General features: G+C 38.8%; 6 protein-coding genes across 6 annotated transcripts; 3 read left to right on the forward strand and 3 right to left on the reverse strand.

Moving 5' to 3' along the window:
- Positions 1-112: 112 nt before the first annotated feature.
- Positions 113-3,538, forward strand: LOC118407162 (uncharacterized protein YqhO-like). The gene is made up of 7 exons (XM_035807584.1): positions 113-298; positions 806-953; positions 1,304-1,542; positions 2,090-2,225; positions 2,524-2,616; positions 3,137-3,282; positions 3,422-3,538. Exons 1-7 carry the CDS (start codon positions 119-121, stop codon positions 3,536-3,538), a joined length of 1,059 nt encoding a protein of 352 aa, XP_035663477.1. The 5' UTR covers positions 113-118.
- Positions 3,539-3,979: 441 nt separating this feature from the next.
- On the forward strand, positions 3,980-6,448 carry LOC118406921. The gene is made up of 6 exons (XM_035807324.1): positions 3,980-4,153; positions 4,564-4,689; positions 4,931-5,017; positions 5,224-5,373; positions 5,670-5,765; positions 6,288-6,448. The coding sequence occupies exons 1-6, from the start codon at positions 4,103-4,105 to the stop codon at positions 6,375-6,377; spliced, it is 600 nt and encodes a 199-aa protein (XP_035663217.1). The 5' UTR covers positions 3,980-4,102; the 3' UTR covers positions 6,378-6,448.
- LOC118406873 lies at positions 6,355-14,275 on the reverse strand. Its single transcript, XM_035807261.1, has 12 exons — positions 14,005-14,275; positions 11,942-12,074; positions 11,550-11,648; positions 11,213-11,287; positions 10,844-10,918; positions 10,465-10,569; positions 10,058-10,259; positions 9,780-9,935; positions 9,196-9,339; positions 8,639-8,724; positions 7,592-7,874; positions 6,355-7,299 (listed from the first exon to the last, which is right to left on the reverse strand). Exons 1-12 carry the CDS (start codon positions 14,058-14,060, stop codon positions 7,022-7,024), a joined length of 1,692 nt encoding a protein of 563 aa, XP_035663154.1. The 5' UTR covers positions 14,061-14,275; the 3' UTR covers positions 6,355-7,021.
- A 749-nt stretch (positions 14,276-15,024) lies between these two features.
- Positions 15,025-17,380, reverse strand: LOC118407163. The gene is made up of 3 exons (XM_035807585.1): positions 16,988-17,380; positions 16,266-16,504; positions 15,025-15,133 (listed from the first exon to the last, which is right to left on the reverse strand). Exons 1-3 carry the CDS (start codon positions 17,054-17,056, stop codon positions 15,025-15,027), a joined length of 417 nt encoding a protein of 138 aa, XP_035663478.1. The 5' UTR covers positions 17,057-17,380.
- Positions 17,381-18,195: 815 nt separating this feature from the next.
- LOC118406894 lies at positions 18,196-24,308 on the forward strand. Its single transcript, XM_035807289.1, has 9 exons — positions 18,196-18,244; positions 18,531-18,797; positions 19,049-19,127; positions 20,174-20,286; positions 20,529-20,708; positions 21,119-21,171; positions 21,922-22,011; positions 22,465-22,684; positions 22,915-24,308. Exons 2-9 carry the CDS (start codon positions 18,668-18,670, stop codon positions 23,217-23,219), a joined length of 1,170 nt encoding a protein of 389 aa, XP_035663182.1. The 5' UTR covers positions 18,196-18,244; positions 18,531-18,667; the 3' UTR covers positions 23,220-24,308.
- A 172-nt stretch (positions 24,309-24,480) lies between these two features.
- On the reverse strand, positions 24,481-27,297 carry LOC118406877. The gene is made up of 5 exons (XM_035807265.1): positions 26,621-27,297; positions 26,185-26,418; positions 25,949-26,028; positions 25,145-25,670; positions 24,481-24,756 (listed from the first exon to the last, which is right to left on the reverse strand). Exons 1-5 carry the CDS (start codon positions 27,048-27,050, stop codon positions 24,482-24,484), a joined length of 1,545 nt encoding a protein of 514 aa, XP_035663158.1. The 5' UTR covers positions 27,051-27,297; the 3' UTR covers position 24,481.
- Positions 27,298-27,489: the final 192 nt, after the last annotated feature.

Genomic DNA, 27,489 nt, shown 5'->3' on the forward strand with positions numbered 1-27,489 from the left:
TAGGCCACCCAATTGAAATTATGTAAGGAATAGCTGGAATGGATTTCGATGATATGCACCTTTGAAAATTTTACAAATGACAATCCCCCTATCCCCTGCCCTTTTAGAGGTTGTAAAGATGTGGCAATGGGGAAGCGAACGGATGTCGAGTGTGAGGCGATGGTGGCGCCCTGAAAAACCGAAGCCGCCCCAGCTTCCCAAAGTCAGTGGACTCGACTTCTCCGGCCACTACCCCTTTGAGAATCTGGTACTGAAAGGAGGAGGGGCAAAGGGAATTGCCTACATCGGCGCAGCAAAGGTATTGATATCATTGTAACGACGGTGTGGAACGGGTAAATGCGTAAACCATGTACAACATGGCCTTTACAGTTCCAGCTAGCAATGTGACATGACCTGTAATGACTGCGATCAAATAGCTTTTGAAAAGAAAAAAAAATGTCTTTTCATGCTAACATCACCAGCAACTACAAATTATTTGTATATGAGTTTGATATGACATCTTCTGACAACATTGTGCAACAAAAACTCTTTTTTTTTAAATTTGTAAACACTTGTTAAAATGGGAACATAAATGTAAATGATAAAATTACTGGAAACATTGGCTTTAACTGTTTTATTTTTCCCATTGTTCATTAACAAAAAGGCACAATATTCTTACTTGCAGTACGAATGATACTTTACCTATAATCTTTTATAGGATAGTCTAACATTTAGCCCACATGGGCAAGGACGCCCAAATAAAGTTTATCATAAAACCATCATTATCGAAGTTCCTCGAACCACACATTTTCATTCTCACCTTCAGGTACTGGATGACGCCGGCATTCTGCCCAACATCAGGCGGTTTGCAGGAACCAGCGCAGGCGCAATCACCGCCGCCCTCCTGGCCATCGGGATGAGCCCACAGGACCTGCTTGATGAGCTCAGTCAGAAAAACCTGATGGACCTCTTAGGTTAGTGATAACAACACGCGGTCATGTCCTCTTTAGACAAAACAATCTTGTCCCTGTGGAAAAGTTAAAATGTTAACATCACTAATCGATGCCACGGTCACACACCGGGCAGCTGGAACGACAAATATGATATAAAAGGCAACAGCCTTGAACATACAACCTAAGAATAGTCATCAGCATAATTTGTAAATATTCATTGATAAAAACTTTTATTTGACGTTTTTTTCTAAATTATTTTTCCGCAAACATCTCGGCCGTGCGCCATTTTTGAAATATTACCTTGGCATTAGAGCGTGAAGGTAACACCTCCTCCCTTCCTCAATTCCACTCGACTTTTTATTATCTCCCAGATCCACCAGTAAGGAAAGGCTGGTTCAGCTTCCTGGAATGGTTCCCCCACATCCCTGGCGTGCCCAGCTGGCTGACCGTGGACAACATGTCCATGGCCTTGGCAGCAGTCACGGACAGAGGTATCTGTGAAGGGGAGGAGTTTCTGGACTGGTTCGGAGACATCTTAGATCGGCACCTCGAGCGTCTTCATCCGGACATGTACAAGAAAGGGCTGAACAAGGACATCACCTTCGATAAAGTAAGAAATTAATAACAAGTAATTGCTACATTGCTGGCTAGAATCTCATGGCCCTCCAAGACAGTTGATAGACGATGGGTTAAAACAAAAAGGAGGCTTATAATTACGATCCTAATTATAGAGAGATAGCTTTATTGCACAACAATTGTACAGGGTACAAAGTATGGCATCTACATCTACATATCTAACTAATATAGAAGTTGTAGTATGGGATAAGTTTCTTACAGTCACATTATATAAGTACCCCTGCGCATGTAGCGAATTGCGTTATGTCAAGGGTGAAGGCTTATGTCTTGTAAACAGTTCTTGTCTCTATCACTATCTGATTTGTATAACAAAAATGCTCAAACGTGTTTGTTTATGTCTCTGGGGCCTTCACCTTTGAAATATTAGCGACAATGCATTATGCTGCACATGCGTATTTAGAAGCATGAAACTCATTGTTATAGCCTACTCATTTGGCATCCAGTTCTCACATTATCACTATAAAAAATACGTATCTACGTTGATAGAATCTTCCAGCATATGTGACTTTATATTTGTGTAGCTCTACCACACGTTGGGTGTGGAACTGTGCGTCGTGGCTTACAACATGGTTCTGGGCAATGAAACTTATTTTCATGTCAAAACCACGCCAATGATGAAAATCCGGGAAGCAGTGCGCATGTCCATGTCTATTCCAGGTTAGACCAGCCTATAACTAAAGATTTACTTCAGCAAACAGTGCATGCTATAATTTTGATATTTGCTGTATGGGTAGAATTATAGCATCGAAAAGATTCACTGATGCAGGATATAATGTAATCTTATAATCTTGATCCTTTGAATATCCCTTTATCTAATTTAGGTTTATCCAATGTTAACTGGTCAACGGAGTAACTTTGTAGGAGATTAATAATAACATGCCTTTTTTAAATATCTTCAGATTTGATGAGTTAAAAGTGTAAATAACGAATGTCATTTTATCATGACACTTTGCAGTCGTCTTCAAGCCGTTTGAGATGGGTCTGATATACCCATATACTTTCATTGACGGTGGACTGGCCGCTAACTATCCCCTCTGGGCGTTTGATGGTGTGTACAATACATCGCTCTTTAGATGTAGCCTTTTATACGGTATTTCCTGATTCTGGAGGCACTATGCCATTGTCAGTGTCCCTCGAACATATTGAAAGAACGATCATTTTACAAAAGAAACTATACATGTCGTTTCATTGTCCTTTGTTATGTGAAATGATTTTATTGATTTCCTAATATCACAGAACCTGATTCGAGTTCAAAAGAGCCAGCGACCGAGGTTCGCGGCCCGGTCTGAACACGATTGGAATAGAGTTGCATAGTGCTGTCAGATGAGGACGCAATGCCGACGGTCTTATAGCGTCACCCCTCTGCATATAAAAGAACCCAGCACACTTGTTAAGAAGAGTAGGAGTGACCAGATGTATATACGCGAGACGTAGGGAAACCGTAACGCACTGGCCACTACCCGCTAACAAAAAAAAAACGCCATGCTTCGTCCTCAATCTGAGGTCGCCCTTTTTCATTCTTCAATGGCAAAATGGTAACAAAATACTATGTTTAATCCTACCCGTAGGCTGGTACCTGTCCATGGAAGAAGACAAATTCTTCCACAAGAAGCTGACGGAGGACGATGGGAAGATGGTTCGAAGGATGTTCCACCCGGAGTACAGGAAGGAAAGGTTCGACACCAGGAACAACAGCACTCTCGGCATCCTGATGGTAGGATTCACATTGGGACTGATTGATTTTATCATAATTACAAGCTGTCAAAGACATTTATCAGACTTCCATACGAGTGCACATACCTTGAAGTGCTGGAAGTGATCTGACGACTGATTTTTGTGTACTTGATATGCAGTTCTCCAGCAGGGACCGAGAAATGTACCAGGAACAGTTTGAGAAGCGCCTTAAGGAGCTGGTGAAGGTCAAACCCGAATTTGAAAAGAAAACAGAAGAAACGGCGCTAAATAAGTAAGCTGTGTATATTCTTTGCCAAATCAAAAGCATCATATATATTCGGATTTGATAGTCTAAGAGTTCTTGCAAATTTGGCTAATGTTTGTTAACGCAAGCAATCTCCTCGGCTTCAAGGAGGTGATTTTTTGCAATGTCTCAATACGGAATATCGACGCCTTAATTCCTGGATAATTTTTTTAAGCACCGACTAACATAGACTACCTTTCCGGTGTTTCTAGTACATTTGCATTATAATCTGAATGATGTGGCAAGCAAATCATTTAGGCTTTATTGATGTATAACCTGCATAAAAAGCACATGTGTACAACATTTGGCCATCTGTAGAAGACCACGTGGAAAATTGCCATGAGTCAATTCTCTGAGTTGGCGAGCAGTTTATTTTCATTACATTTTACGCTGGATTGTAGGCGAAAATTAAAATAAAAACACAATAGAAGATAACGCCCTTCAAGTCGTATCATACGTTTACAGGAATTACAAGAAAGACACGGAGGAGCGCGAAAAGATATCAAACGCGAGCATCGAAGCTTTTAGGAAACTGATCGGCGAGGGTGTGAGGGAAATGATTCAGGAGATTGAAGGAACAGATCCTGGTCCCCCAGTGGAAGCAAGGGTGGGTGTTTCAATGTCATGTGTAAGGTAACTTGGTGATCCTAGGCTATCACGCCAATGGGACTATGTGCACTTCTTGAATACAGGAATAGAATACTTGTTGGCCGTAGTACCATGTATTGTAGTTTCCACTATTTCTTCAACCTTTGTGGTCAGTATTTTGACAAATTAACTATCTTGTTTTTCATTATCCATCTTTTTTTCGCACACTGACTTTGGATTTGGAGACCACGGTACCGATACCGTCACCCCCCCCCCCCCACCACCCCCAAATACTGTGGCCTTATAACTTATAATATATGGCATACTGAGCTTTCCTGTGTCATGTCTCATGACAAGATGAATGAAGTTCTTATATTTTCCATTCCTCAGCCAAAGTGTCAATCTCTCATGCGAAATTTCCGATTTTAGGACATACCAGCTGCTAAATTTGACGGACCCAGGTTCCGGCCAGGTGGAAGAGCATTCTCATCGATTCCCCGAATGCCTCGACCGGCCAATATGTCTAAACAGGAAGCTAAGGAACGCTTCAATGAGGTATTGTGATGGCTTAATTCTGTGTTCTTTGCCTTGTCATTGTCCTTGTAAAAGGAAAGCGAGCATTCGTTTCCGTTAAATCTCTTTCAGGCAATGATTCTAGTAAAAAGACATGATTGAAGTACTGTAATTGTAGTATTAGCTGTGACCACTTAATTAATTAGACACACACTTAATTTCAGTTTGCAGTGGGAAAGACCTCTTGTCATAATGTCTTACCAGTTCATAATATATCTTTCAGATTTTCACCGAAGATGACATCGCTTTTCTGGACGTACCTTCAATGGACACGGCGTTTGAGTTGATGATGCTGGATGATGATGGACAAGTAAATCAGTGTTGACGAAGTTACCTTGTACATTTTAAATGTTCAGCTACTTTGATACTGTATGATAATTTCATTGCAACTCCTAAGCCTTCAAATAAAACATATTCTAGCATAGTCATGTACATGTATATCTCCCTCCAACTTAGTTCGGTGCCCAAAAGTGGTCTCTTAAACTGTCATGAAATGAGAGGTTCCTATTATTCCAGCTGACGACAGACAAGCTGAGGAAAGTATACGAGAACGTTGGTCCTCTGCAGCTGGCCAGGCGCAAGTATCTGGGACTGAGGCTTGTCTCCACCCCACGGCAGTACTTCAGCACCATGCTGGAATTCGTGGGACGTACTAGCGACATCTCTGTAAGTTGACGTCACAAATTCTTACATGTGTCCATTTGCTTTATTTTATTGCAGCATGCTGCGGGGTGATGAGCTAAACATTTGGCTTCGTTAAGTTGACAATAACCACACACGCTGGATCAATGTCAAATTCCTTTGTTCGATTCTCCTACCAATTCTACCAAGCACACTAGAATTGCTCTTCATACCATTGCGGTGAATGCATTGCATGTTACATGTTTCACACCATTTTAGACTTTGGAGATGTGTCACATTGAAAACGTCCTGTTTGCAAACCTATATTTTTCTTTGTCCAGGAGGAGGACATCGATAGGTCTGTCGCCATAGATGTGGACTATGTGGGCACCATGGATTTTGACATGGCATCTGAGGACATGGAGTTTCTTATGAGGGTGAGTTTTTTAAGCAGTCAAAATGGTCACACAATTGCCGTACCAAATGCACATTTATAAGTATGTCATACGTGTATCTCTGTATGCATTTATGTATGTATGTATGTATGTACGTGAGTGTGTTTGCCCTAGGCCCAATCTGACCACATGCGTGTATACATGTTTGGTTTGCTTATACAGATCTCCATTAGTGACTGATATGTCACTATTCATCCTGGAGTCCGGGTGATTTGTAGAGAATCACCAATTCTAGAGGGAAGGATTTTGCACCATCGCACACCTCACCATCGCACGTGTGGCGATCTTTAACGTGCCTGGGGTATGGCTAGCGCTCTCCCCAGACACGGGACCTCCATTTTACGTCGTATCCGAAGGACGGCCCTAGCCGTACATTTGTGGAGCGCTCGTAAATAAATTATATCAAAAAGCGCTTCTTAATTACATGATTTCTATACAACGAAGTTACCAAATGAAAGTGTTTGCTTTTACAACAACTTAAAATTCCTTTTTTGTGTTTCGCAGCAAGGAGCAGCAGCAACTGTTGCCTTTCTCGAGGAAATGAAGGAGAAGAAAAAAGACGGCATGGAAATGCAAACAAGACTGGAATTTTAATTGAAGAGTCCAAGCAACAGGCTTTATAGTCTAAACTGTAGAGTAGTTCTTTGAGTTTTGTTTCATACATATATCGGTACTGGTATCTCCCTTTACTTTAATAAGACTGTTCTATGTATGCGAATTAAAGGCTTTAGCTTTTATTATGAAAGAAAGGGTTAAGGAATACCTTTATAATTTTGGTCACTTTAGCAAGCCAAGCAACGGGCTTTATAGTCTGAACTATGTGGTAGTTCTTTGACTTTTCGTCACACGTACATCGGCACTGGCATCTACCATTTGTTTCAATAAGGCTCTTTTCTGTATGCGAATCATTAAAGACGTAATATGTTCCTTTAAATGCAAAATTTAAGGACTTCTTATTCATTATACCTAGGAGGACATAACCTAGCTGATTATAATCAAGCAATCCTGACATGCTATTTCAACTGTGAAATTGCTTTAGAGTTTTACATGCTTCGTATTCATCTAGTAAAAAGGAATAAATAGAAAATCTATACAAAGTCCTTGTATATACACATAACTTGTCATACATGTTTACATACATCAAGTAAAGTAATAAGGTGATAAACCTAGCCTATACAAAATACCATGTAAACAATATGCCAGTCAGTAGCTGGCTAATCTATTTTCGTTTGTTTTAGCTAAGGTGACTGGGGGTCTCTTCTAAATCTATGATATAACTCCTGTCTCTTTCGTGTAATCAACTCCATATACAGCTCACTGATTGGTCTATCACTCGTTCTACCTTCCGCATATCTCTCTATCATCTTTCTAATGTCTTTATCGAGGTCCTGGGCTGCCTCATTAATGATGTGATCTATTTCTGGCCCAGTGATTCCAGCTGCCCGGGCCAGAGGTACCCAGTCTGGGCCAGGCCCCGCTGGGTTACTGAGATGATGGGCAAGTCCTGTGAATAGGCCTGGAAGAGAACAAAGAATAGACTGTTATATAGTACTTTGCCCATCTGAATATATAAAGATAAGGAACGTTTGAAGTTCAACGAGTACATGTAGCTATACCCCCTGAGGTCAATGACTAGTGAAGATTTCATTCAAAACATGAAAAGCTGAAAACAAAACTATTGCTAACCTAACTTGTAGAGTTTTACATTAATTTTGTGTGCATTGACGTCGGCGGTATATTATACGTAGCTACAGAAAGATAGAACTTAGAGTTTTAAAAACTGTAAACACAATGTTAAATGAACTTACTTTTTGCCACACTGTCCCTAATTGCAACTCGCACTTTCCTCTCGTATGCCTTATTCCCCAATGAGCTTTCTGCGTCCGACTCTACATCACTTGTAGGCAGTGGGCTGAAGGACTCTGATCTCCCACCAACAGCACCCAAGGCTTCTAACCCATCCGAGTCATGCGCGCTTGCTTGGACTAGGAAACTTAGTTCGTCACTAGGCACACGCACCATTGCTGTTCTTGCCATTTCTTCTATATCAGGAATGTGTTCATCGTCTTCAGGTGGACCTTCTAGTCCATCCTGCCGAGGAAACGTACAAAATGATAATTGGCTCATTCATTTGTAGATTAATGTTAGACATCTAAAATTAGTTAGATAGTGAGACATTCAAGATAACAATGACAATGGCGTTTATTGCATATTCATGCCCCAATGAGACTAAATGCAGTAAGTTTGATACAAAGTGAATATCAGGTAAAGGATGATATGTCTAACTTATTTTTATACTCTACATGCTTCATCCCGTCTTCAAACAGCAAATTATTCGACCAAATGGACAGATAAATATTGCCCTTACTGGTAATCATACCATGCCACTCTGACAAGACAATATTTGACATAATTAAGCTTATTTACTCAAACAGTAGAAGTTCAGTAGTAGCATACAACTTTATCTTCGCTTCCAATTCAAATAAACCATCTTAGAATTGTCATCATCCATTTACATTTCAATTCAGGGTATTTGTTAAATACCTGGTGAAGTCCAAATCATGGTTCAATTACTGACGAAAGACACCAAATGCTGTTGAAACGTCTAACCATTTACAAATCTATCAAGTTCCTTGAGTAGCTGTTTTCTTGATTTAATTGACTCCTGTTTGCAAACAAGAAATATATATATTGTATGGCATGCAAAAAGGCGTAAAAGTGATAAGGTCCTATTCAAAAGGTACAAAATTTCATTCCTTTGAATTTCATTACGGCTAAACAAAGATCATCAACATTTTTTATAAACTAGCACATCTCATCTCATCACCCGAATCAATGTAGCAAAATAGTTTCACCTGGAATACAGGATCCCTCGGTGAACGGATTTCTGGACCCCGTGTATCTCTCTGAAGCAATGGTGCAGTCTCATCATCAGTTGACCCTAACATAATGCAGAAAATAGACGAACAGCTGATGGATATTCGCTCATCAATTGTTTAGCATGTATGCTCTAATAATAGTAATAAACTTGATACTGATCATTAAGATTATCAGTAGTACATACAAGGCCATATAGAGATTGGGATCCAGGGGAATTCGGAGATTGGAATTCCAATCAGTCCAAGGATAGATTGGAATTTTACCATAACTGTACTGCAATTTCAATCTCTCTGACTCTCTCAATGTCTGGTTTATATAAAGTATGTCATAGGGGAGATTGGAATCCAGGAGAATCCTAGGAAAGATTGAAATTCGACCAGGAGTGGCTTCAAAGTTTCAAACAATATAACAAAGGATTTGATGTGCTGTATACTAATCGCTAGTGTATTGTATACTACTCGCTAGACAATTATAAATTTAGCCAATTTCATAAGAAAAAACCCTCACGTAAATCTATATACTTTATACAAACCAGTCTTTTCCAGTGAATCCTCCTCAGAATGGGTTGCCTGTGGCTGACCAGTTAGGGACCTTTGTTTTGGCCTTACAACAGCATCAGATACTGTTGATGGCGGAACACCGGCTTTCTTTCTGTCTTCATTGGTGGACCCCGCCTCTAATGGGGATATGAAAATACTTGTTAGAAAAAAAAGAAATACATATTCTTCACAAGACTCAAAACAGAAACGACAAAAGCGAACGAACCCGAAGCATATAGTAGCTCCCACTCTTATGTATTTTATACCATAGCGTTATATTGTGCAAACATATGTTTATAGACTTATTAGGACATGAAATGAAACATATATAAACTATATCTTTGATTTTTCTGACCCTCACCTCTTCCCTCATGACCTCAATGAAAAGCGGCCTGCTGGCCGATTGGAACTTCTAATGAATAGACAAATTTCAAGTATCGACTAACCAATTGCTGATAACATTTTTCATGTTGATAATAACTGATTGATTTCTATAATAATTAGGTTAGTGAATATAAATGTATAAATGAAATACTACTTATAAAGTATACATAAAGGAACATTTTTGCGGACTAACCAAATGATGTTCTGATGTTTTGTAGGACGCATCTGATCAGGTGAGATGAAGGATACAGGCTGTCCTCGTTCCGAACAATAGCCTGCGTACCCTCACACCAAGGTATGGAGCATGTGATGGACTCACAGCGGCGGGCACGGACGTGTTGAGCAAAACCTGTCCAAGAAAAGAGCTGGACGTCAATGTTAAGAATAATTAATCGCCAATAGAACAAATGAAAAGGCATTGATTATTAAGATATTTACTACTTTCTTGAAAATTTGTTACGCATGATGTACCTTGACTTATCAGCTGTCTCAGGGGGCAAAGTTCACATATGCATCCAAACATATGTATGAGCATGCCCAGAACATTAAGGCATATCCAACACAGGACATTGCTTTCGTCACATCTTGAGTGTCTGTGTCGGTACATCGTGGTAAGGGCTATTCCCATGATTTCGGCCGAGAAAAAGGGAACTACGGCTGCGCACACTGACACCTGTGGAATAAATAAGCAGAGATACATTAAGCATAGAGAATAAAAATCCATCAAGTGCTTGAAAAGATTTCTAAAGTCAGAACAGAAACAAGTATTCAAGGCTTACGGAAAGACCACCAAAGCTAATTTGGCAAGTAAGTTTCAGTATGAAAGTTATCCTGATTTTGCGCAAGTCAGTCATGAGATATCTATGTACTGTACATACCTCATTTGAACCAGCGACGGGGATTTGTTCAGCATCTGCTACTGGTGAAGCAGCCAGTTCAGCACAAACTGCTTCGAGGGATGAAACTGATTCGGATTCTTGTGACTGAACAAAAGAAAATTTGAAAAAAAAAGTGTCAGTGTCTTCACCTTGTTTTTCATGCCACTCATGGGTTATTAATTAATGGGTGTTAATAAAAAGAGGCCGAGAGAATAGAAGACTAGGATTTTAGTATTGTACACTATGATCAGCAAATGTACATTTCATATCATACATATCATTATGATTATTGCTATTAGGCAAATACTTCAGTCGGCAACTGCAAAATGATGAATCATTATTAATGGGACTCAACAGATATGTAGTGATTAGTGCATACCGTCCCACGCGACGATGATAATGATGAAACCGTCCCACTAAGGGCTTCCTCGTCAGACGTTGAGCCCTCAGAATCCTAGGGGGAAAAACAAATAAAGAAGATGAAACTAATATTCACGTCTCTTGCGTTATTAACATCATGTACTCATGTGTACTCAAGTATTTATAGGATAGAAGACAAGACATCTACTAGTGACATTTACATTCTAAAGTGATTGGTCATCAGTATTGATCCTGAAGAAGGTGACAGTGGTCGTTCAAAATTTGATCCGTGTATACTTGTTGGAAGAAAGTTTAGCATTGTAGTATGGAATTATGATCGATTGACTAACAGTTCATTGAAATAAATAAGATAGAAAATGGCTCCCACCTCTGAAGAATCTGAACGTTCTCCATTTGTGGGCTGTTCGTCGATTGTGTCACGAACCAAGGGTAAAGGCTCCAGCTAAATGTATTGATGAATAGAAAATGTACATGTCTATTTCTTTCAAATGGTGAAAAATGACTATGCACTCAAAGGCAGATTGAGAAATTGGAAGTCATTGCATAGATTGTTTTGCCCACCTATCGACACTACCATAATGTAAGATGTCTCAAAGCCTCCCTTAGTTTTGTAGAACACATTTTGAAGTATCGACCTAAAGGCTTTTATCTTCATCGGTATTTGCATATATAGCCATAAAAGTTTTTTTGATGAAAGCTCTTACATAGTTGCCAGGTATTCCCTTCAGGACTGCGTTGATTATTTCGCCAACAGGCTGTCGCTGGTCTTCAGGTATCCGTTCCCCGCCTGGGGTTAGAATGGTCTGAAAAAAGGAGGACAATAGATTGCATGGTGTTCTAACTACTTGTATACACAGTGATGTTCCATGGTTAGTAATAACGACAAGTCCTGTTACTGTCATTTGGAAATTAGAAAAGGCAATGAAAATTTTTGCAGCTTAAGTTTGCAGCAAGGTGAAGGTTCAGTTAAAAACAGGTGACAATATTATTCTCCTAATGTCCCCTTTCGTTTAATCTATGTTAAGGAACATAGGGTTTGGGAGTATCAGTGGTATCAGTGAAAGAAACAACAGTTTGCTAAATCTAAAAGTACAACCTTGCGTATCCGCCTTGGGGTGAGCTGTCCGTCCTCTTTCATGAGGACGATTATGTGATCCATGTGATCGTTGAAGTCGCAACATGTTACGACGATTGCAGTCTCCTTCTTTTCAGTATCATCATCAGTGTAACTGAAATAATACAAAATATATCATGTCAATTGGACCGTGAATTAGTCGCCAAGCAATGGCCGAAATTCTATGTTAACTAATTCTAGATATCATTAACCCTATCTAGACCTTTTTTTCTGGATTTCTAAGCTCCTTTGACGCCCCCTCCCCCTTGGTAATTTCGAAACGGCTTAGGTTACGATCACCAGAGGGGATGATGTACTCGCAAAGCTTTATAATATCAGTTTCTTTACTTTTGGTATCGTTATGACGTAATGTGACGTAATTACAATTTTTCGCAGATTTGTTGCCAACAATATTTTAGGAAAAGTCACTGATTTTTGTAGCCCTAGCACAAGTCGTTTGGCGTCAAATTTGGCGAAGTACCCCCCCCCAGGTCTAGATAGGGTTAAAATGTCACCCACTTAAATGCAAAAGCCTGTTTGCCTGCCTAGATGGAATGGAAGGATGCAAAAATGTCTATGTTGAAAATACATGCTACCAGCAAACTACGTAAAACACAACCAAATAACCATAATAAAAAATTAACCGGCAAACTAAAACCGACCCAAATGAAACAAATGTTCACTTACGTCACAATACAAAGGTCTGTTACTAAGGTCTAGCCGGAGCTTTTATTCAAACTTGATCTAGGCGGGTTTTTAGGGTTGTTAATCAGCGAGAATTGCATAAATAATCCTCTCATTCCATAAAAAAAGACATGCTTTGACAAATTTATTTTCACCATTTTTGAGAGTGCAACGAGGAAGGATTAAATTGTATCAATACGTCCTTTAAATTTGTACCTTTTATAAGTAGAACTAGAGTTCCACGAACATATCCCTTCGCCAAAACATCATGCTTTTATTCAAGACTTTAAGGTCTTATTCATGTATTACTAAAGAGTACCTACCCCAATAGCAAACGACTGCATGAACGTGTGTTCCCCATAAACAAACTAACACTACCAAAAACATAAACTTGTCGGTAAATTATGTACACTGTTGTGATACTTTCCCGCACAACTTTCATAGTGCTTTGTCAAAATAATGTAGTCTCTACCAGACCAGGTCGTCATTTGCATACTTAACATGTCTTGACTTTTCTCTCTTTCTCAGTTACATATGTGACAAGTTAGAAAGTCCTATCTTGGAATGCATGCGCAGTGGATTTGTAAACTTTCCTCATTAATTATGCAAATTTGCTGTTAATTTGAATAATATTAAAGCATCCCACTATGTAGGTCTCGATTTGAAAGGAAATCGGCGCCTGCAGTTTCAAAAAGCCGCTAGGGAGTCCAAACTCACAGCACTTGACCGTTTCAAAACCATATCCAGTTGCTTGATAACTACTTTTTGGTGTATCACAGCACTTACTCTCTGCCCTAAGGGCTATCTACCACTCAAAAATCATGACCACAGCATGTCCAGAACACGAGATGTCAAAATTAAAAGCTTTGCTGCAGTACATTAGGGAGTTGCTAGGGAGCCCATTGTCGGACTTGACCTTTTTTTTCCTGACCCCTACCCACCTAACAAATATCATCAGGATCCATTCAAGGCTTCTCGAATTATGCTGTTCACAAGAAAGTGGTCGCACACATTCGGCCCGCTACCGTCCTGACGGAAAAAGGCTACACCAACCATTTTTAACACGACCTTCCTTTCCGCAACCGCTACTCAAGTACCAAATATCATTAAAATCCATACACAGCTTCTCGAGTTATATGCTGTTGACCTACATATAGGGACACAACATGAGGCCTTAACCAAAAATATGACCTTCTCGGCGAAGGTAAAAATAGGCAGTTCTGGCTTAAAGACATGACTGTGCATATCCACAAGAAAGGTTTGCGGATCAATTTCATTTCAATGTCGTATTATAGTGGCAAACCTGGCATTTGCCATGTACAGGACATATTGCGTGTGAATGACGTGCATGACATAGTTACCTGAGCCGAGGGCATGACCTCAGTCTGTGTTTGTTTGCTGTACGCTCATGTGACATGGGTACAATGGGGCCCCCGAGAGGTAATCAGTCAACTACAGACATGTACGATGATCTAGTATGCCATTCAATCATTATTGGTACAAAAATGCACATCACAACAACAAAAATTGATATTGTTCAATGTGAAAATAGTTACCAATGTCCCGGCAGCAAATGACATAAACCACGAACAACAAGTTAGCAAGTAATTTGAATTAGTTAAAAGTTTGGCAGTATCATACAATTAATACTACTGCATTATGTAACATTATTGGTCGTACAAAGCAAGAAAGCTCACACCAGGATTACAGAGGACATATAGTGTTGTTTTACCATTCTACCAACCACCACAAAAATGTTATACTCAAAAGATCATGTTAAACAATTGTAGCTTTTATTCTGCATGATATCCACCCCCCCCCCCCTCATTTATTACAATCTACTCTGTATTTGTTTGTCAAGTGCCCGGCACTACTCTAGTCTAAAAAGGGTCTTGCATTGGTGAAGTCTGTGGATGTCTCTCGTCACCATTTTTAAAGTAAAATTGGTTGTCACAAATCACAAAATATCATCTACTATCCTAAAAGTCTTAAAAAATCAGCTCCACCATCCAGCTACTATCTCTAAACATTATTTGAGTCACATTTGCTCTATGTGGAAACTACGTGGAAACCAAGCGACTGAATTATTTCGCCTCACACTTGTGGTAGAGCTAGAAAACGTACTAATCGACAACTTGAAGGTAGAATAGAAATGCTCACCTTAAGGTCAAAGCTCATACATTTTGTACCAATAGAAAAATGACTTTCCGAGTGACTCAATATCCTATGAAAGTTATAACCTTCCATCAAGAGTCGATACCAATTGTATTTTTAAGTCCTTGTATATGTTAAGTTATAAAACATGCATTACTTGGAACTCTTTGAACATTGTCAGAATCTGTGTCACTGTTTGTATAAAAAAAAATGTAGCATCACACTTACTACTGTTTGCAGTATTCAAATCCGGTGTCCACGTGCACGTTGCTGTTTTTCTGCTGAAACATGGATTGCAAAACCTCATTCACTCGCCTCCTAGTGCTCTTGTCAATGCTGTAATGATGAAATAAACATATTCATATCAATTTTATAACTCTACACACCATTTACAAATAGACGCACTACACTGTCAACAAAATAGTAACCTTTAAACAATCATAAGAAAACTTGATTCCAACATGTAAAAAAAAAACTTGATGATAATGGTTATTCCTATCTATGGAACTATGCTCACTCTAGAATAGACAACAAACATATTTGTACATTGTTAAGGAAAAGACTGTCAGACGTGTATGTCCAAACCTTTTTCCAGCAATTGTCTAAAGATAACGGCAAACTAAGATTTTACAAACATATCAAAACCGAATATGCCATGGAAACCTATCTATACCAGAACGACGCTGACAAGAGATCCAATGTATGTAAGATAAGAATCAGTGCTCACTCACTAGAGATAGAAAAGGGTCGTTATAAAAAAGTGCCAGTTCAAGATAGATTGTGTAAATACTGTGCGACGGATGCAGTGGAAGATGAAATACATTTTATATGTAACTGCCCCCATTATGAGGACGAAAGAAACAACCTTTTTGACACAATCAAAACAATATTTCCAACTTTTCACCAGTTAGTAGACCTAAAAAAAAACTATATTTCTGTTAAAATCACAGAACCCACTAATCATTAAAGAAGTGGGACTTTTCATCAGCCACTGCCTCCAAAGAAGAAGTCAAACCACCCAGTAAAGAAAGTAGAAGCATGTACATAGATAGCTGACGTGTGTGTGCAAATGGATTTGCAAATAAATTATCTATCTATAAACTTAAGGTGTTCCCATACTTTGCTAAACGTGATGAATCTAAAAGTCTATTACGAAACAGATTATGCAGGATCCTAAATCTATGCACAAGTCAATGGCAAAGTTTTCACCACTTGTTGATACCAGTGCCTGAATGAAAACTTTCATTATCATTTCATTATCATTTCATATTCATTATCAATAGAACATGATATGAACCTAACATTATTTCGTTAATTAATAGAAAAAAACTTTAATCTAAAGGACTTTGTTAAACTTGTGTTTACAAATAAGCTATCATAAACCTTCCGATTTTCGACTGCCCAGTTTTATTCCTATCTGGCTAAAATTTCATGACATTGTTGTCATTGCAAATATAAGGACACTTACTCGTCTCCTGTGATGAAATGACGTCCGGGCTGTTGTTCGTCAAGTCTGAAGATGTCTGCTTTGTACAACAGTATAGATTTGCCTTGTTTATCCTGAACAGAGTACCTCCCTTTCCAATCGTCTCCTTGTAGTTCTGACAACAGTGGTGCAGCTAAAATCCTGTTACCCAGGCAGGCCAGGATTAACCATTCGGGGGGCTTTTGCTCCATTCCAACAGCTCCAATGCTTTCCACTTCAGTCTACATTTGAATAGAGAAGATGCACATTTATAATCGTCGTATTAGAATCCATGTTTAAACCTCCTACTAGTAATGACTATTTCAAATTCTATATCACATTGCATGTTTGATACAAGACTGCCAACGGTAGTTCAGAACTGTTCTACAGTATTATCGGTTTGCTGGTTGCTGACATTGACAGTGCCACATTTAAAAGATACATGATACTACTTTCTATTCAAGTTAATGTTGATACATTACAGGGTCTCAAAACTCTTTGCATCATAATTGAAGGTTCGATGCGTGTTCCCAACATTAAAAAAAAATAAAGCCATATATAGACCAAACTCTAAGGGGACTATTAATTCAGTCGATGTGTATTCAGGTTTGGATAATTTTCTGTAGCAGCACTGAATTGACCTAAAGACTTGTTACGGACCAAATTCTGGCAATATGGCGGCATCCATAATGATTCGTATAAGCAGTGTAATTTATGATCTGTACCTGGGATTGTGTTGGACTTGTGCTGGAGTCTGATGCCTGGTACTGTGTCTTGTTCGCACTGCAAGCCATGACGTCTGTGACAGACTGGTTTTCACCATCTGCACCGGCACTGTTTCCCTTACACTAAAAAAAATGGCCGACGAAATGTGGTAGACGGCAGACGTCCTCGATGGGTTTTTGTTTTTCTATTCTATTTCAAGATAAAACTTAGCTAAGAGCGCCTGTTGACAACGAATATGACTTTGTGAACGATGAACAAAACGTCTCAAAGATACGACTTATATTGACTTTCGTTTTGTATAGTGTCTTCTTGTCTGGTTGAATAAATAAGACAAAGGGTCGGCTAGTACTCCACCTGCATTCCCACCTTTCGTGAGGTTACTTCCGTGTTCCAATTAAGGGCATGTGCGGCCCTTGAACTTTAAGCTGTGAATCCCGTCCAAATGGATGGCATCAAAGTGTAAACTAAAGTCCCTTTCAGTGAAACGTTGGAAGTGGTTTTATTTGCATTTATATCAATTAAAAAAATCAGTCATATTTTATTTATCTTATACTGATACCCCGCTATGAATAACTTGAGAAATAACATCTCGTCTTATGCGTTTGAATGTTAATGATCAACAAACAATACCTTTAGACCACAACCCCGGAAGTAACATGTAGCGTCGCCGTGGAATAACTGGCAAAAAAGTTGTTGAGTCCCAGAATGTATGCATATTTATAACGTTCGTGGAGCTGAAAGTTCTTGTGGAAGCGAACCTGGTCAACAACATGACGACACGCCTTCAATTTTTGCTGCTTGTGGTTATTGTACGTATCGATTAATTTTATACCCAGTGTTCTTTTTCAGAAATTTGCTCACTTCGTGAAGAGATCGCTTAATATAAATCTGTTAGTTTGTAGTGTTTATATAGAGCATATTCTGGTGTGCTGCAGCTGTTACATGTTACATACTGCAGCCTAAAAGCATCATTTGAGTTTAACTTACCATTTTCACATGAACGTTTCCACCTCGCTCAAAAACTGTGAACTGTTTCGCCAGGACTGATAAAAAGAAATACGACATACTGCGCCGTGCCAGTTCCATAGAGATAGATGTATCGCATACATTACCACCCTTAATACCCCAAATAGTTTGGACATTTATTTTTTTACCGATATATATATCTTCTGTTATAACAATTTTCTACGTTTTATTATAGTGCGCGATACCCTCGCATACGGCAACATTGGATCACTGCGATCTTTGCCGACCAGGTTAGTACCAGCTCAAAAGCAGAACCGAGCTCTTTTCAACCAATATCAATAGCGCAGAATGGAAACCCTATGGTAAAGGTTGGCGTGTTTTTTTTCATAGAATGTCTTTAACTTCTTTAACTCAACGGATGATGGCCACTTTGGCCACTCACGCCTGTTATACATTTTACCACAGTCAAACAAGCATGGATTTACCGTATAATATGTTAATATTGCTGGTATCATATTCAAATGGTAACTAGAATATCAACACTTTATTATAAGAGATTTTGTGCAATGTCCGTAGGTGAATACTTCGTGAAAAGGTGCAAGATCGGATTTCCAAACACAACGAAATGTGCACCATGCCCCGATGGTACCTACACGGAGTATTACAACCACCTGAGAAGTTGCCTGAGACAGCAGTACTGTACTGGACCAAACATGGTTGAACATCCGGGAAACGCTGCGAGAAGGACTATTTGCACATGCGAAGAGGGGTACCACATGGTCCAATTTGGATTTTGCCTCAGGAATGCCGATTGTCCTCCAGGGACAGGAGTAACAGAGCAAGGTAATATGTTTTATGTACAATATATACTTTTTCACGTACTGTAGATACAGGTAAGGTGATTATTGATTAGACATGCTTGCATCGGTTTTGGTAAGGTGTGTTATTGGTATAGGTCTAAAAGCCACGGGCTTTTTAGTCATGCTTTTCGCCATATCTTGTGGTTACCTGATAAAATGCTTAGGCTGGATATTATGTGTGAGGTATAAATGATATCAATGCCATAACTCAATAATTACCTTATGTGTTGACAGGCAATGGCTGCAAGAGGTGTCCTCGAGGTTTCTACAGTAACCAATACTCCTATAGAGATTCATGCCGGCCGTGGACGAAGTAAGTGGTGGTTTTCATAAGGTTGCGTATGTGCAATAATCATTCTAAAAAAGGTTATCAACACAATGTACGAGGGGTGATCAATAAGTTCTCGGCCTGACCCAGAAATAACAAGCACAACTCAGATTTTGAGGCACAACTTTAAAGTATGAAGCCTTTTATCAATATCCTCCAAGTTATAAATCATCGGAGTCATTACTTTCCCAGCATTCGTTTCATGCAAATCAGAAGGTAAGTGGCGAGAAAAAAGTGGTGTGAATTGTGATCAGACATGTGTGGGTCGAGTTCCCCATGCCGTAAATTGACAAAAGACATTGTCAAAATGATTCTCTTCCTATTTCAAGCAAAAAGAATTGGATGTATGACTTCCAGCAGCGCAATTTGACCCGCACACCTCAGGTCAGGTCAATTGTCCGCGTTTTCCCTTCTCCCTCACCTAACGTTACTGGGTGTCGCCTGCAAAGTAATGATCACAATAATTTGAATTTTAGTACATATCTTTATAAGACTTTATACTTGACATCTATGCTTCAAAATCTGAGCTGTACTTATCATTTCTCGGTAAAGCCGAGGACTTATTGATAACCCCGAGTACATGTATAAAGTCTTAAATGAATGTGTACCAAAATTTAAATTATTGTGATCATTACGTTGCAGGCGGCACCCAGTAAGGTAAGGTAAGGGATAACGAAAAAAAGTGGACAATTGATCTGCAACCTGAGGTGTGCGGGTCATATTGTCTGATCACACCCTTCTTTTTCTCGCCACTTACCTTCTAATTTAGAAAAAAACGAATGCCGGGAAAGTAATGACTCCAATTATTTATAATTTGGAGGATATTGATAAAAGGCTTGTTCATACTATGAAGTTGTGCCTCAAAATCTGAGTTGTGCTTGTTATTTCTGGGTCAGGCCGAGAACTTATTGACTACCCCTCGTAATCTAATCTGTTTTATGATATATACATGATTACATCCAATCGCAAGGGTTTCAGCAAAGAAAAGTTGACATGATGAAGCTGTATTGATTCTTGCTCGAAATTTACAGCTGCACATCCCATGGGCTCGCAGTGGTTGAAAAAGGAACTCGAACTAGAGATGTCACTTGTGGACCCTTAAACCTGACTACAATCGCCTGGATAACCAATGATGGCGTAGCAGGTACGTACGTTAACGTTGTATATCTTCCTTTTATGCTAAATAGCAACGTTTTGAAATGATGATAAACAAATACGACTGAATCAAGATATGAGTCAAACCTACAATATTGTATAACCTATAGCACCAAAATATGAAGAAATTGACGTACATGTACGTAGCTATAAGACAAAATCAAGATTCCTATAAAAGCAGTAGCATTCATCTGACTACATGTACTTAATAAACAAAATCATATGTTACAGATTTGGGTGTCGCAGACAAATCTAGGGACGCAAATCCTGTCAAAATTCAAGAAATGATCGTGATAGGTCTACTCGGCTTCCTTATAACATACTCTGTAACGATGTCAGCCTTCGCTTTCTGCACATGGCGAAAATGTAGAAAAGGACAACTTCAGGACAGAATGGAAATACAAGTTGAAGGTGAGCATGGTCTATCTCTATCACACACCGTCAGAAGCTGCCATTGCTAACCCAACTTAACCGTTAAGGAAGACCTTGATGAAGAAGAGAAATATACAAAAGTGAGCTACTTTGTAATACGATACAATTATGATATAAGCATGTACAGGTTCCGACGTATGGCTTAAGCTTATCAAGAAGTATTTGTATACAGTGCATCCAAGTCACCCTTTCATAGCTGTACAAAGATATTTGACCATACAATAGTCCTATAATAAGCATGTAATCTGTGTAATATCAACATTACTGAAAACTGTTATCCTGTCGTCTAATAGTATTGTAATGTAAATACTACACAATATACAATTTATGCATGTAAAGCATTACGTCTTCATTACTAAGCGAGTGTCGTCATTAATGCATTTTTACAGATTCGGAACTGGATTATGACATGCATTACGGTGTGCAAGAATCTTTACGATGCGTAAGTAACGAATAACTTTTTTTTTTTTTTTTTTTTTTTTTTTTTTTTTTTTATTGGTATACATGTAAGACAAGACACAGTGGTAAATGAACTCTAGCAAAGCTAATATTAACATTACCACTAGGACATTTGAAAATAAAATAAGCAAAGGACAAAACAATGTGAGATCAAATAAAACAGTAGTACAGCAATGGGATGACGAATAACTTGGCATCTGAAAGGACAATACTCTAAGCAATTGTTGATAACATTTTTCCATTCGGCATGGGCATCACCCCAGTTAAAGGAGGATCGTTTAGGTGTGCTCGCTTGTTTGTTTATGGAGATCATGAAGACTATGCAGGCATACTGAGAAGTAAAACGACATACATGACTGAAAGTAGTCTCTGTGACACAAACTCTGCTGTCTGGGGCTGTAACTGGCGCCTCCCCGCCAGCCGAGTGTTAATGGGGTTGCAATTAGCAAGATTTAATCAGGCTAGACTGAAAGGACGTATTGTGTGGAAAAAACTTTCTTCTGGGACAATAGACTTGAATAAACTTTATAACATCGTAGATTGATAAATGTATCCCAACTAAAGTACAACTGTCTGTCTGACTAGTGCTACTTTCATTAAGTTAATATTGCCCGCTCAGAAACAATTTCTGGAATTCTAATAAAGACTACTAAATGTAGCCTATCATCAACGACAATATGCCCTACATGTATGTACGGAGGGCCGTAAAATGATGTTACCTCTTTTCCCACAGGCAGGCGTTGGTAGCCCAAGCCTTATCTCACACTCTGTGTGTTCCAGTCAACATTTGGAACGACAATGTCAACCGATACCAGATACATGGGTACGTTATCTCAAAATATTTGTGGCATTATGAAAAAAAGCTATATTCACACTAGTTTCAATTAAAACAGTCTGTTATTTTAGGACAAGTAAGATGCTTATTTCTATTTTGACTTCTTTGTATTTGTTTGTATCATGGTATAGAACAAGCTGCTTGTGAGAACATCATATAATTAAGGATTACAGTCCGAACAAACAACGAGTTCTAAATTTTAACGCGTTGTTATAGCATGACCTTCACATCGCTTGACCAACAATTAAACCAATCATTCAACAACCATGTAGACACATGTTTCCTGAAACACGTAGCTGCAACTGCTAAGTTAGGTCGAACAAAACAGGATTTTAATCCATTAATCATATGTTCAAAGTAAGATTCCATCCGCCATATCATATGTAGTGTTCTACGACATGGGACACATCAAACGTTAAATATTTTGTTTCTATGTTAAAGGATCCAGGCATAGATCCCTATGTGGAAGACGTGGTTGAATACAGCACATTACCAAAGACTCAGCCGAAGAGGACAACGGCCAACTGGCTTTCTCAAGTTTCCCTTCCGTCTGCACAAAACGTGTCAGCTAACCTAACAAAATCCACTAAACTGAAATCTAAGTCTAGCGAGGAGTACATGCGGGAGATGCAAATGCATATTGCTGATGGATATGCAAAGGGTAGGTGTTTGAACTTAAGTCCTTTTGACATAAATGCTATCATTACCACCTCTATTTTGTATACAATTAAAAGATGAGCCCACTGGGTGTCAGAGACTCTTTTATTGTCATATTGTCGCCTGACTTGCGTCATTTATCTTTAAAAGAAACCTAAGTCAAAACAAGCGGTTATTATCTTTATCAAACTATGTTTATCGTATTACTAATAGTAACGTTTATTGTTTACACAGTTCTTTCCGCAGATGCTGCAGAGCACTTGGCTGCGACGCTGGGGCCGTCTTGGAGGCAAGTGGCAAAGCGTCTCGGTGTAGAGCAGCACCAGATTGATCACATATGGAATGAGAATAGACAGGATTTTGAAAGGCAAACATTCAAAATGCTGTCATGCTGGCAAAGGAACAAAACAGGCACGGCTACGATTTCTGAACTGTATGACGCTCTTTTGGCTTGCAATGAGGACAAATTATGCAACCAGCTGAAGGCAATGGAAAATGATCCGTCCAAATCTTTAGAAACGAAAGTTTATTGTGCGTAAATATGCTTCCTTTGGTGAAAGAAGCTAGCATTGTCTGTATTGGTTATTTACATTAAGGGGACTTAATATAATAAGTTGACAACTTCTACACTTTTAAAATGGGGCAAGAGTTGAGGCAGGTGAGGCTGTCTTCTACATGTGGATACTGAACGTTACATATGTTATGATTGTTATGAAATGTAATGAAAAGTGGTAGATATAACATCAATATGGATTTATAGCGTTCTGTGTATAAAGTATATCATTTTTTAAAAATCACTAGCATAAATGAGTGATATACTACACTGTATATCATCTTAATCATTTTGGCTACTGCTATAGTGTACAGATTTATAACATGGTTTTAATTCACCCTGATGACCTGGAGCTCAAGGGACTAGGTAGGTAGGTCTTATCTCCTCTAGGACATTTTAGACTTATTTATCACTGTCTCTAAGAGACAGCCCGGCCAATGAGTTTCACTTGCACTATGATGCATAATAGTCTTTAATGTAGAATACAAACTTCATATTCATCCAGTCATAAACAAGATTGTGTCCACTTTCTGTAAATAAGTCAAGGTTTTAGATACAAATCATCTACCATATACAATTTAACAACTTTATAAATCATGTACATTCCACATGCATGAAGCTAGCAAGGCCATGACTTGTCAACTTGGAAGATCACTGTACTCTGTCAATATTTGAACACTTTGAATGCCTGCCCAGCATAGTTGCAACTTCAAATAATCAATGGACTTAAATATCTGTATTTCTATATTTCATGGACTGGTCCATAATGTGGTTTACCAGTTTAAGTTTCCATGGTCAATAAACTACTTAACAAAAGCATTTCTCATCTTTTGTGTGTACACATTGACTGCAACTTAACTCATAAATTTGCTTTAAGAAAATGTTTGGAGCAACATATACATAAAATGCTACAATATAATAAACAATATACTTTTAAAGTATAGTTTCTTATAACTCTCAAAAAAATACAACAGCAAGCCTTTGGCCTTGTAAGAATCAAAATGCTATTTTGCATCATATCACATACATGTCTAGGTACTGTGCAAGTACTAGTACCTTACTAACAGGCTTGGATTCTGATGGATGGGTCCTTTCTATACACCCATTATACAAGCATTATACAACACCAAATTCCTGTTGACCAGCTGCAGTCTTAGACTCTGAATCTGAAGACTATGAAGAAGATGCATCTTAGAGGGAATGACTGGTACCTAAATTAGCCTGCAGTTGGTTAATCAGTTTCGAAAGTTAGCTAGGGGGGTCTCTCCTAAATCTATTATATAACTCCAGTCTCTTTCGTGCAATCAACTCTCCATACAGTTCACTGATTGGTCTATCACCAGTTTTACCTTCCTCATACTGCTCTAACATCTTTCTAATGTCTTTATCGAGGTCCTGAGCTGCCTCATTAATGATGTGATCTATTTCTGGCCCAGTGATCCCAGCTGCCCGGGCCAGAGGTACCCAGTCTGGGCCAGGCCCCGCTGGGTTACTGAGATGATGGGCAAGTCCTGTGAAAAGGCCTGGAAGAGAAAAAATAATGGGAAATTATCATCATGCTGTCTTCACAAATCTAGCCTAAAAAACACTCGACCAATAGTGATTTCCATAAGAACATAGCTCAATGATTGATGAGGAAACAGTCTCACGAAACTTCAATCAATAAATTCAAATCTAAAAAATAGACTGTTGTCAAAGTCATTTGTACAAAATTACTGCTGTTACAAAAGCTAGTTCTCAACCTTGAATCAAGAAGGAAAACACAACTTTCTTGTGAGAAAATTATGAGGGTAGGATGTCACGGACAACATTATAGTGCATTAAGTAGATTTCTGAAAAGGTCAACTTTAACAACAGAAGTAATAACACAGCTGGAAATTAGAGTTGAGAAAAAAAATCAGAAACACTTACTTTTTGCCACACTGTCCCTAATTGCAACTCGCACCTTCCTCTCGTATGCCTCATCCCCTGACGAGCTTTCTGCATCAGACTCTACATCACTTGTAGGCAGCGGACTGAAGGACTCTGATCTCCCACCAACAGCACCCAAGGCTTCTAACCCATCCGAGTCATGCGCGCTCTCTTGGACTGGGAAACTCAATTCGTCACTAGGCACACGCACCATTGCTGTTCTTGCGATTTCTTCTATATCAGGAATGTGTTCACTGTCTTCAGGTGGATCTGATATTTGTTTCACACTTGTTTCTTCTTCATCTTCCTGTTCTGTTCTTAGTCCCTTAGGCTCAGACTGTGGACCAGCATCACATGGCCCATCTGGCACATGTTCTGTAGACTGTTCCTCAGCCTCTTGTAGCTCTTCAGCTAAAGTCTGTGGAGGCACAGAAGATTCTGCAGCATCTTCTGTCAAGGATGACTGGCTGTCTGCATCTTCCTTAAGGGGAGGAGTTGGATGGAGTGCTACTTCAAGACCTCCGGTCTGTTGAGGAACAGAACAAGGCTAATTGGACCCTGTTTGCTAACTTGAAATACTCGATTCCATTTAATCTGACACACAGATCCACATGCAGATAGTCTGTCAGAGAATGATAAACTAGAAATCATATTGATGCAAATGTACATTGTATGTATTGTTACAGTAGTGCAATAAATAGGGTGAACTTCATTCCTAAACATATCTCATAATGTAGATCATTCACCTTTTTTCAGTGAATATGTACATTACAGAAATCAAAGAATCAGTAGCTTCATGAATACCTTGAATACTGGATCCATAGGTGGACTAACTTCTTGGCTACCCCTCGGAAGCAATGGTACAGTCTCATCATTGGGTGAAACTAAAAAAAATGCACAAAAAAGTTTAATACCTATGAATGGATTTTCCCTAATCAAGTGTTTACCATTTCTCTCCTTACAAATGTAATAAACTGAACACTGATCGTTTTTTTCTTTGTAAACAATGAATAAATAAAAATGTTTACTGTAGTACGTACCCGTATATTCCAAGGAATCTTCCTCAGAGGGGGGTGGTTGAGATTGACTGATTAGGGATCTTTGTTTAGGCCTTACAGCTGCAGTTTGAATAGATGACGACTGCATTTCTGTTTTCCTTCTGCCACCAATATCTTCCCTTGACTCTGCTCTTAATGAGTGTTCTTGTAAGTCTACATGAGGTTCAGCCTGTTCACAAGATTCTTCCTGACCTAAGTGGGACATTTCTTCAATACCTGAAATGCACAGTAGGTGGTTGAATGCAACTTAATCTTACAAACATAAACTTTCTTCACTGTTTTCGTTGTGAAATGACAACAAATGACTTTGACTTGACTACCATGACATAGTTTTAGGATCAGCTACAAATTACATTGGCAAGAAATCAAGGTTGAATCTCAATATATCTAAAAGACCTTGATTTTAAGCAGTACATACCTTCATTTAAAGCAGAATTTTCCCCAATGACAAGTACTTCATGTGCTGTCCTTTCCAACAGGGATGCTGTTTCAACTGTTGTTTCTTTTGTAATCATTTTCTTGATTACTATCAGACATTTTAGATCTATCAATCCGATGGCAAGTGCTATACAGGTTAATACCAAACCAACGGATGTAATACCAAATAGTGCATCTATTCGTGTGATGACGTCAATTGGTGTCCCTGAAAAGAATATCACAAAGAGATGAAGTGATACGTCATTGGAAACTGTTCCATAACACAGTTCTAGTATTTGACATTGTGTATTTTGCACAATGAAGCTAAATCTTAGAAAGAAATCTACTGATGCCAGACACAAAACTATTAGACAAAAATAAAGTACAATGAAGTTGAAATAGTGATGCTTTGAAAGCCAAAGACTGTGCATTATTCTCTTGGTGATGCTATACACCAACTGTGATTTACTTTAAGTATTAACTACTCACATGTCTTGGATGGCATAGTGGCCTTGTGAGGGTTGTTGACTCAAGTACTGAGTTTGAATCTCTGACAAATGTTGTAAAATGTTGTGCTCTTGAAACACGAAAGGAAGTCTACATTCCATTTTCTCACAGTAGTCAGGCGAAAATGCTTTGTTTAGGATTGTCTCTGAGATAGAATATTAAATGAAGGTCCCTCGGATGAAATGTTAAATACTTTTCAGTTCAAATGTTTTACTCTCCAAGCAGAGGTTAGGCTCCGGCTGTTTTGTAACGTTTTTTTAGTCGTTTTTATCGGGCTTTCTATTTTGTCATTTTTTTTGTTGTGTCCTATGTTAGGTTTTGACAGGGCAAGATATAAAAAAAATAGAAAGCCCGATAAAACGA

This window comes from Branchiostoma floridae, chromosome 19, assembly GCF_000003815.2.
Source record: "Branchiostoma floridae strain S238N-H82 chromosome 19, Bfl_VNyyK, whole genome shotgun sequence".
NCBI classification, from domain to species: domain Eukaryota; kingdom Metazoa; phylum Chordata; class Leptocardii; order Amphioxiformes; family Branchiostomatidae; genus Branchiostoma; species Branchiostoma floridae.